At 42.2% G+C, this 11162-nt stretch overlaps 1 protein-coding gene across 2 annotated transcripts in view; it reads right to left on the bottom strand.

Annotated features, from left to right (window-relative positions):
- The window catches only part of LOC106821466 (alpha-1,3-mannosyl-glycoprotein 4-beta-N-acetylglucosaminyltransferase A-like), a 33972-nt gene extending 23316 nt beyond the window's left edge, over positions 1–10656 (bottom strand). For both annotated transcript variants that reach the window (XM_014826287.1, XM_014826288.1), the window contains exons 1-5: positions 10618–10656; positions 7300–7486; positions 2092–2295; positions 1794–1901; positions 1485–1618 (exon numbers count right to left, since the gene is read on the bottom strand). In XM_014826287.1, the coding sequence (XP_014681773.1) occupies positions 1485–1618; positions 1794–1901; positions 2092–2295; positions 7300–7417 (564 nt within the window). In that variant the 5' untranslated portion in view covers positions 7418–7486; positions 10618–10656. The remainder of the gene's footprint in view (positions 1–1484; positions 1619–1793; positions 1902–2091; positions 2296–7299; positions 7487–10617) is intronic.
- Between the last annotated feature and the right edge of the window lie 506 nt (positions 10657–11162).

Raw genomic sequence — 11162 nt, 5'->3', positions numbered from 1 at the left:
AACTCCCAAATTCTCTATCTCGAGCCCTTTTCGCGACCCCCCCCTCCCCGCCGTCCCGAACATTAAGAGCGTAGGTCGAGCCGTTGAGATTTGTGACGCAATTCCGTATTTCCTCCTATACCTTAAGTTAAGGGGGAAATATTTCCCCTCCATTGCCACATCTTGACCTTTGACCCTTGACCCCCCAAATTCGACATCCCGAGTCCTTTTCACGACCCCCCCCCCGATGTGCCGAATATCGTGACCGTACGTCGAGCGGTTAAGATTTGTGCCCAACTGTTGACGGACGGACGCACGGACGGACGGACGGACGGTCGGACGGACGATCGTGCGATTCTACAAGCTGCATCTGACTATGTCAGATGAGCTAAAAACCGACAATAATTCATTGGCATTGCTACAACTTTCGCCTCTCACACGTTCTGTTACTACAGGAGTATGTTAGACCAAGATTCCTATCTATAATCAAGCATGATCGCGTATGAAAAGTAAACCATTGGTAATAAATTAACCACTAATTTGTGTGAAGTACAAATAGATCAATAAATTATTAACACGTAGCAGTATCAGCGAGATCCTACACTATTCTGTGTAATTAGTTCAACACAGTCAGTCGAGTGCATATTGGGTAATAAATGCAAACGCAGAGCGCAGTTTCAATGAAAAGCGAATCTATCGATCTTGTTACAGCCCTTGGCAGTGACTTGCACGTATTAATAATACATCATTAATTTGCTACAATCAATAAGAATTGTTCCTAATCCCCAACCCCGATGGCAATGCGTCCGCTGACTGTCAGTAGCGATGTATAATTAATTAACAAGCAGTACTTTTTGCAGAGAACAGGGAGCTTGGATTGCTAGGCTGCTAGCTGCTAAAGACCTTATAGAAGTAGTGCTGATGAACATGCTACATGATTAGTCATGACTAGTGTTGTTCGTGTCTAAAAATTTTGAAATTATGCATTCCACATAAATGAAAAATGCTTACGGTAAAATATTGGAGAAACAGCGTGGGCCAACAAACAGTTATGTAATACTCTGGCAAACATAATGGGATGGGATAGACAGGAATGAGGTAATGTAAGATGTGAAATGAGGATGACTATAACAAATAATGACTCCCACACAATAATATAGTAATAATATTATGACAATGAGAATATAACTATACATTATCATACATATATTATAACTAATAACGATGATTTAAGATGACAATAATAGGTTATTGTTAGATTTTTGATGCAGAAAAGTAAAAACAACTTTTTTGTTACGTGACACGAGCAGTTATGTGATAATCTGAGATATAGTATGGGATAATGTGATAGATAGAAATGAGGTAATGTAAGATTGAAAATGAGGATAACTCTAACAAATAAACAAATAATTACAACTATATATACATCAATAATATAGTAATAATACTAAAACAATGATAATATAACTATATATACGTAAACATATATCAGACATAATAATCACCTCGGCAATGAACACGATAATGAGCGTTGTCTGCTTGTCGTCAGCTGTCATGGCATCGAGGAGTGACTGCAGTGTCTCTAGGAGGTAGTTCTTCACTTGCCGCTGTATGGTCGGTATCCCGATCACCAGGGATACTTAAACACACCACCACCACAGTTACACACATTGAACACAAGCACTGTAAACTGGCGCTAAAGATCATAGACCATCCTAATCAATGGCATACCTGATATGGATGCAAGACACTGAATAGATGCAAGACACCGAATAGATGAAAGACCAACGATCGATCATGCGCTTTCACCTTACCTCCGGTCCTTCCACGAGACAAGCTAAATGAGGGCAAGAGACTTTCATTGTGTTGCAGCAGGTGTGGCAGGTGGCTGTAGATGCTAGGCAGCACCAACTGATCAGATCCTAAATAAGAAGACAGTGACAGCCGAACCCAGTAGAATACACACCGGTGGAGCAAGTTTATAGAATACACAGTATGGCAGCGAGCTCTATAGAATGTATGTAATATGGAGGAAGAGGGGTATACATAAGAAGTACAACATCGAGGGAGAGGAATATATAATATGATCTATACAGAACACTGTGCACACACCTTGCATGACTGATAAGGTGATGTTGCCCATCGTGATGGTGTTATTGTCGCCAACGCTACTCTTGCCGCCGTCCACCATGAGGCTGAGTCGCTGCTGCAAGCCGAGGATCTGCTTCTGTCGGTTCTGCAGCAGCATCTCGGCATACTGCAGCCGCTCTCTCAGCTCGACCCCACCCTGCTCCAGGTGCAGCTTCAGCAGGGCCTCTGCGAACAAACCCACAACACATCTGCATCACATAACGCTAACGTACGTAGTACAACCAATTTGCTGTCTTCTATTCGCTACTTTGCTTTTTGTGGTTAAAGTAATCACAGGCATGAGTCTGGGAAGTGGTGACCACGGCCATATACGTTCATACATACACATTCTCTCCAATTATACAGCACAATGTGATCATCAGAGAAAGAAGTGATGCATATCTTAATGTGTCTTTTCTCATGCTCCACTTCCCATTTAGTTTTGTATAGCTAGTGCACAAAATACCTCTCATTAGAGATCACTGTACCATACGCTTTTTCAAATTGTTTTTGAGAAACTCAAATATGTAATTCTTGACAGAAAGCTAAAGATCAATTTTAATTACTGGAATTATTTGTTTACCTATCTTGGGAAATTGGATTTTAACAATATTTCACTAATGAATCTGAGCGAGCACATGCCCAATCCATTTTGAGTAATAACAAGAGCCGCAGAGCGTCTGGGCTCATCTGAGGTCCGTTGCTAAGGTTATAAACGTAACCAGGAGCGTATAATGACAAAGGAGTAAGACACCGATTTGGTACTGATTTCACTACTTTTTTTCGTACGAGTTCGATGTGAATAAAAATACAAATGTATACAAACATGAGCTTCTTTTGTTCCCTGGTCCTTATTCTATTTTCCGGTAGTATTACAAACCGCATAGCTTCCTTCGTTTTGACATAATTCGTACTTTTCCACGACATGGTTTTCACGTTAGTTACCGTATTCTGGCGAGGCCACCCTCTAAATTCGCACACACAGCTCTTGAATGAGCCACGGCAGGGATCGCGTTAGGCAGCGCCTGCAGCAACTGTACGCAGGCTAGAGATAACGGTTGCTATGCAATTAATGCAAAACACATGTGCGAAAAGCTACAATCGGCTGGAACGTCAGTTTACTCATAACGATTCATACACATCATTCCTCCGCGGGTGAAGTAGTTCAGATATTTTACCAGCGCAGCGTTTATTTAAAAAAAAACTGCGGGATTAAACCATAAAAACAAGGCATTCTAACTATAGTTTAAATGTAAAATAGTTTTAATTTTTAAACCCAGCATGGGTGCAACCAGGGAACAATTTTCAGCCAAAAATGTGCATAGCAAATGTGCGATACAAAATAAATTTTGCATAGCAATTGGATAAATTTGTATAGCATTTTCAGACAATCACAGTGCAAATTTACACCGCAGTGCATGCTTGGCGTGTTATCGTGTCGGCCTGTGACAGGCACAGCTAGCTTAAGCCTAGGACACACTAGCGATTCTGTATGCTGCCCGGCAGCGTTTAAACAGCGTGCGAGCTTGACACGCCCGCTCGCCAATGTCGAGTGAAAATAATATCGGGCCGGGCGAGTGAAAGCTAAAGCTGACTCGCCCATGTTGGCAAGTAAAAATAATTGTCTACAACTTTAATCAAATGTTGGTTCCTTACGTTATATATCCAAACATTGATGAAATACAGTTCTAGCGATTGTGAATGTGAAGGGCAGCTATCCGACTCCTCGACCACGACATCACATCCTCACTTTATATTATCAAAGGTCGCCGAAGAAAGCAGCCCGCGAGAGCGTGCAGCGCCAGCACAGCGTGGCTGTGTATACGTGCCTGGGGCGGCATATTGATTGATGTACGGGGAGGGGGGGGGAGTGCAGGATTGTTTAAAAGTCACGTTGGCCTTGGTGTTAACAAGTCAATAAAATCGGCGTAACGTGGCATTTCATTGACGGGGCAAAGCAGCCCGAGAATAAAAGTAAATTGTAAACATGTATGTTTCCGTTTACATCTCGCATGGGCTGCATCGCACAACTGCGATTCATAAAAAAATATGCGTAGCAAATGGCTGAAAATACATCGCGAATTGCGATGCGATACCGGGAAAATTATTCCCTGGGTGCAACGTAACTTAATTTCTAGGCGAATTTTCTGCACTCGACTAGGCTACGGCCGAAAAGCCCTGCCGTGGCTCATTCCCCCTCCGTTTACACATCTTGACCTTTGACCCTTGACCCCCAAATTTGTCATCCCGAGTCCTTTTCACGATCCCCCCAACGTCCCGAATATCGTGACCGTATGTCGAGCGGTTAAGATTTGTGCCCAACTGTTGATGGACGGACGGACGGACGGACGGACGGACGCACGCACGGACGGATGGACAATCATGCGATTCTACAAGCTGCATCCGACTTCGTCAGATGAGCTAAAAAGAGATTGTTACTGTATGATTTTAATTTTTAAGATAACTTAGCTAATTTGAAATACCACTTTAATGTACTGACATGGGTAGATACTTGCAAATTGCAAACAAACAGCTTTATAGGTTGAAAACGTGTGCATGCGCATGTATGAAATCAGTGTAATTACATGATACGCGTGCGTGCATGTGTATGTAATGCATTGGTACGTGTAGGCGTCCGTGCATGCTGTCATAATCGTGTTCGTGCACATGCCTGCACACGTGTCTGTGCATACGGGTACACATAGAGAACGTGTATGGATTTTGCTGATCGATCGCACATTTCGGCACACACCAAGGACGTGACAATCCAAACAACAGTAATACCAATACTACGCATAACGCTCATAGGGTCTATGTCCCCCAGGGTACTGCCGGAACGTACCCTGGGTACAGTCCGGTATACCGGAACGTACCCTGGTCACTATTTGATATGGTTAGGGTTAGGATTAGGGTTAGGATTAGGTTTAGGGTTAGGGTTAGAGTTAGGGTTAGGGAGTAGGCGTAGGCGACTCCCTAGACTCGTTAGTGAAGTAGGCGAGGTATGGTCCGGCATATTAGATAGTACCAGGGTACGTTCCGGCAGTACACCGGGGGACATAGACCCTCTCAGCACTAATAACAGAGCCTATATCTACAGGTTTGTTCTCAAATGTACGTAGTTGGTAAGAAAAGTACAATGTAATAAGTAGGCAGTATAGTATATTATCCAGTATTGATATGGTATAAGACCTACATGAACAACATAGAAAATATGGTCATCAGACCATGCACTTTACTATTACATGTAACTAGTTCATCATATGCTTTTTATATAATTATAAGGTGTATTAATATGATTATAACTATAAGGTGCGTCTACAATTCACCAGGCAATGATGTTACAGAATCCTGCAGCACACTGATCAATAACGTCCTGGCACATATACACGGGAAGGGGGTAGAGACTTCCTTAATTCGATCTAACACAGGTAGCTGAAATCACGCTGTAAACTGACTCGCAAATCATTTAAAGAACAAATAGCGTGTGACGACATCAGGGCTATTACTGTAAAACCGAGAATTCAACTGAGCCGCAATAAATTAACTGCAAATTGATCCACGGACTCACCATATCCTGCGTAGGAGTGAAGATGGAACAAGAATTTACAATTTCTCGTAAAAGAAAGAAAGAGAGTGAGAGAGGGGAGGGAGGGAGAATTGGCGAAAGGGAGACAGGGAGAGGGAGAGGGAGAGGGAGAGGGCGAGGGAGAGGCAGATAGAGGAAAGGGAAAGAGGGAGAGGGAGAGGGAGAAGGAGAGAGAGAGGGAGAGTAGGCAAGAGGGAGAAGGGAGAGGCAATTTTGGAGGTAGAGGGACGAGGGAGAGGGAGAGGGAGAGGGAGAGGGAGAGGGAGAGGGAGAGGGAGAGGGAGAGGGAGAGGGAGAGTGATAAGAAATGACATACAATTTCCTACGTAAGAGAGGTGGTATTGTTGTGCCCAAACTTGGAATCTTGCACAAACTTGGAATTTCAGCGCATCCGCAGTTTGTGCAACCAATCTTGAGATTGGGCAAACAGAGGTAAACAGAGCTTGCACAAACATATGATTATTAGGATTTTAAATGTTATATCATAACTATAAGGTCGTATATACCTTCTTTCCTCAATGTGTTTGGCACCTAGATATTAAATGATTATAATAAATAATTGGGTAAATATGAGTTAATCTCTTCTTAGTTTGCACCATGCACACCACACACTCGCTATGAGCGGTTGTTGAATCACCGACTGTTTTCAGTTTGCCCAATCTTGAGATTGGTCAGCCAAACTAGGGAATCCGCAGTTTGGGCAGCACAATCGCTGCCCAATCTCGAGATTGTGCACATTCCAAGTTTGGGTACGACAGTATGACCTAGCTGACCATTTCCCACGTTTACAAGAGAAGCAGTGTGATCTAACAATTTCCAGTATGAGAAGCAGGTGCAACCTTACTATATCCACGTAATAGAAGCAGTATGATCCATAGTGTTGTCAATCGGTTGTAATTTCGTAATCGATCATCGGTTGGACCCATGGTAACCGATGATCGGTTACAATCGGTTACTCGGGATGTTGAATGCCTGCGTGTGCATAACGTCGTGTGCATGTACGTGTGTGCATGTATACATGTGCTTGTTTAGCCCTGTTTACTGTTTGTTTTGCACTGTTTACTACTGTGTGTATAATACATGTATGTTAATAAAGGATAACTTGTATAGTAGCGATGGTATCTCTGATTCTCATCACTTTTCCAAGTTTTCTTGTTCAAGCGCTTGGTTCGAGCCACTGTTCAACCGATGATCGAGTATAATCGATGATCGTGACATCACTAGGCGCTTGGTTCGAGCCACTGTTCAACCGATGATCGAGTATAATCGATGATCGTGACATCACTAATGATCAAACATTTCCCACGTAATAGATGCAGTGTGATCAAACATTTCCCACGTAAGAGAATGCAGTGTAGAATTGCCAACCCAGCATATGAGGCAGCATGAAGGTATGTACAATTTCTAGCACAAGAGAAGCAGCAAGGAATTAACATTTCCTATCTAGGAGCGGCCGTCAGGACTTGCCATTTACGATATAACCAGCAGGAATTTAACATTTCCTTGCGTAATGAGGCAGCAAGCACTTAAATTAACAGCTTTCCACACAAGGTAAGCATGCAGGATTCAACATCTACAGCATAAGTGAGGCGAAGAAGACTTACCGTTGCCGGCGTAAGAGTAGAGGAGGAGCCATGTCAGGGCGCCCAGCACGACGAGGGCCAGCATGGAAGCGCGCACGTGTGACCTCCACAGCGAAAGCCTCATGCGCAACATTCGCATTGCTCTCACGCCGACACCTGGACGCGGGCGCGCGTCGACACTACAGGTGCGTGGCCCGCTCGCCGATTCCTGTCGACAGAAACAACGCGCGCAGATCAATAAGTATGCTGTGGGTCATGCACGCCCCCCCCCACCCCCACTGAGCCTTCGCCTCACTCATGAATGCAGTGCGGACATGAGCGCACACGATGGCCAGTTTGACATGGAGATACTGTAGAAAAAAAAAAATACTGAACTCCGAAAAGAAGTAATGATTACACTACTTCTAGGGGTGCACCGGATCCCCAATTTTTCAAAGTTACGGTTCCGGCCGGAACCCTTCAGGAACAGTCGGCCGGAACCGGAACTTTTTCCTAATTTCATTTCTGCTACAAGCGTCATCAAGATCAAAAGATCAGTCACTGAATGTAGTTGAGCATCAATAGAGTCAACTTGCTGACAATATAGTGTTAACAACTTCACACTATTCTTCCCAGAAAACGTTTGCCACTTGAACATCGGCTAACTAACTGATGTTAGGTGATTCACGAGATTTTATTTTAAAATAAAATACTCTTAGAGCCACAGGAATGGCATCTGTTTGTTAGTTGAAAATAATCGACTAAAACAAGGAATACTGCAACATGCAGGTTTTGCCACACAATTCGCTCGCGAATAAGATGCCAGAATTATGCACTGTAAGCAGATGATTCATACACCTAACAACCATCCTGTAATTAGAACTTTGTAGCATTGAGAACAATGAGAACAATGTAGAATGTGAAGATGTATATAATGAGAACATGAGAACATGAGAACATGTGACATAATGAGAACATGTAGAACAATGAGCATTGTCCTACTCGCCTGAGTGATGTGCCTGCTAATAATAGGCGTGTTCACACACAAGAAAAACCGCGATGCTAATCGCGATGGAAATACCGAGATAATTGTGTCGTTGTTCACACAGGCGGAAATATCTCGCTAATCGCCGAGCGGGATAATTCTATTAATCGAACTGCGCATGCTCACTGCCGGAATGATGCTCACTGCGCATGCTCACTGCTCACTCGCTTGGAATGATGGGATAGAAAATACCGGGATTATTTGCGCGAGCGTTCACACACGCAAATAATCGCGCTAATTCCAAAGCGAGCGTTCACACACGCAAATAATCGCACTAATTCCAAATAATCGCAGTCAAAAGTGCGATTTGGAGCGCGATGCTGATCGCGATTATTAGTGAGATTATTGCGTTCACACTTGTAATAATCTCAGTATTTCGATCGCGATGCAAAAACCGGGATTTGCATCCCGCTAATTCGCGCCAGTGTGAACGCGCCTAATGTTTCGTTCAGGCCGAGTGAGTTTGCGCAATACTGGGCCAATTAAAACTGTCAAGTTTATTCCCAGCCGGAACCGGAACTTTTTTCAAGTTCCGGCTGGTTCTGGTTCCGGCCGAAACTTAAAAAGTTGGATCCGGTGCACCCCTAACTACTTCCAAGAAAATAATCTAATTTATTGGATAAAATTACTCTTAATGTCTGGTAAATGTAATCATCCCAACCACCTGTCTCGTGAAAATATCTCCCGAATTTATACCTGAATCCAACTGAGTTTTAACTGAATTGACTAAAATGGGTATTTTATGGAATAAATTGTACCTAACACTGATACCAGCTTGGCCTGGTATTCGGCATCATCAGCTACTGACGGAATTATAGGGGCCATGGATAATAATTTAAAAAAGATATATAATACGTCTTTGCACTGCGCTATCCTCTTGATTTTTATAATACAATTAACTCTTTTTTAGAATCAGGTACTTTAGGTGAAAACCAGAAAAAACTGATTACAATAATGTACTTAAAAACCATCAGTACAGGATTAGTATTAGAGTCAAAGTATTTGGTTGGCTCTCCCCTCATTAGCCAGCTTCAAATGCAAGTACAGCAAGCAAGTTACACAGGGCTTGTGCACTAGGCACGTGCGTGGGTGCGCGTGTGTATACGTGTTTGCATGCTGCTTGCATGTGTAAGCAACGAAAACACTTTCAATAATCGAAGCTAATTCTTCAGACATCCACTGTTATGCAAACGACTCTCAACCTTACAGCTGTTTCACGTCTGATTCTATTTCCACTAGCCAGTAAAAGAGCATTAACTGCAATGGGAAGCTGTATTCCTACTGTCCGGCAACGGATGCTGGCTAATCAGCTACTGATTAATCATGAAACAACATGTGACACTCACATCACAGGTACCGGACAGAAACTATCAAAATTGATCATATCACTTAACTGATCATATCACATAACTGTAACGGGAACTGCAACATTGTTCTAATGTTAATAGCCAGAGATTTAGGCTTCTTGAAATGACTACATTAAAAGTAACTTAATGGTACAATCTGTAATCTGAATGTTGAATAAGCCACTAAATCTAAAACAGTGACTACTCCTACTCCAACCAAGACATATTCGATATGACCAGTCACTAGAATCCTAGTTTACTAAAAAGCCGTTAACATAGCATGTGAAATAATGTTTACAAATATAAGCCCAATTATTGCATTTGCACATTTGGGATGAGTTCTATTCATTGGTATATATATATGTAAGAGTATATTTGGTCAGTTATAAATTTACTATAAAAGTAAGTAGAATATTTCTGGTAGGCACTGGAGGTATCACAAAGGGTGCATGTTTTATAAATTACCTTTTTTAATGCACATGTGGCATGAGAACATGTTTTTGAGTCATGTTTTTTATGTAATATGTTCAGTATAAGTCAATAAATCATTATTATTATTACTAGTAACAATTAATAAGTTGTTTGTGTACAGCTCAAGTTGGCTGAGTGACATACCCAAATCTATGGCTGCTCAAGCTAGGGCCTGAAGTACTCATGAATCCGATCATGAGCTGTACATGCTCTATCACATATTAATTTATTAATATTATATTCACTTGTGCAGCATTCTCACCAAGCACTACATTGCAAACTGTTGATGCCACAACGTGTCAGGTTTTCTAGGAATTAATAATGCCAGCTAGGGGCCCGTAGTCAGAAACATGGCAAATAAGGCTATAATGATAATGCTTAGATAGCACTTACGACTAATGTTAACCGTTACCCCCTTGGACTAAATTTGTTTCTGGCAACGGGTCTCAGAACAGCAGACCTACTGAGTACTCTACATCTACTACAACAGAGACTTACCAATGTTTAAAAAAGTATCAATGCATCAACCTGAAAACAGATAGAAACAGATTGCATGAGAAGAGAATATATTGCAGGCACAACGAAGAGATAATACTAAATAGTATAATAAGAAATCACAATAATGAAGCATGGTGTTGTGAAAATGACATGCCTCCACTAAATCACTTTGTAAGATATGGTAATTGTTCGGGGCATACAGTGTATGTGCAATCTGTACTGTTGTTCTAGGACGAGTATTAATACCAGCGCTGCATACTGAACAGAACATAAATAAACTTGCACAGTGAAGTCTCAAAGGATTTGTTTCAAAATGATTGCTCAAAAACGCACAATCTGAAAAAGATTTGGTGAAATATGGTCTCACTTCACAGCAGATATGTTACTCATTACACCAACCAGGGGCGGATCCAGGGCTGAAGCTACAGTATTTTTCCAGATTTTAAGGGCCAAAATGGGCACACCACCCCACAGTGGGCGCCGTTAAGGCCTGTGTACACTGTCAACATTTTTGGTAACATGTTGACAATGTAAGGTAACATCCT

The sequence above is a fragment of the Priapulus caudatus genome, unplaced genomic scaffold (assembly GCF_000485595.1).
Source record: "Priapulus caudatus unplaced genomic scaffold, Priapulus_caudatus-5.0.1 Scaffold74, whole genome shotgun sequence".
Taxonomy (NCBI): Eukaryota; Metazoa; Priapulida; class Priapulimorpha; order Priapulimorphida; family Priapulidae; genus Priapulus; species Priapulus caudatus.
The sequence above is the reverse complement of the archived record's forward strand: the minus strand, read 5'-3'. Positions and strand labels throughout refer to the sequence as shown.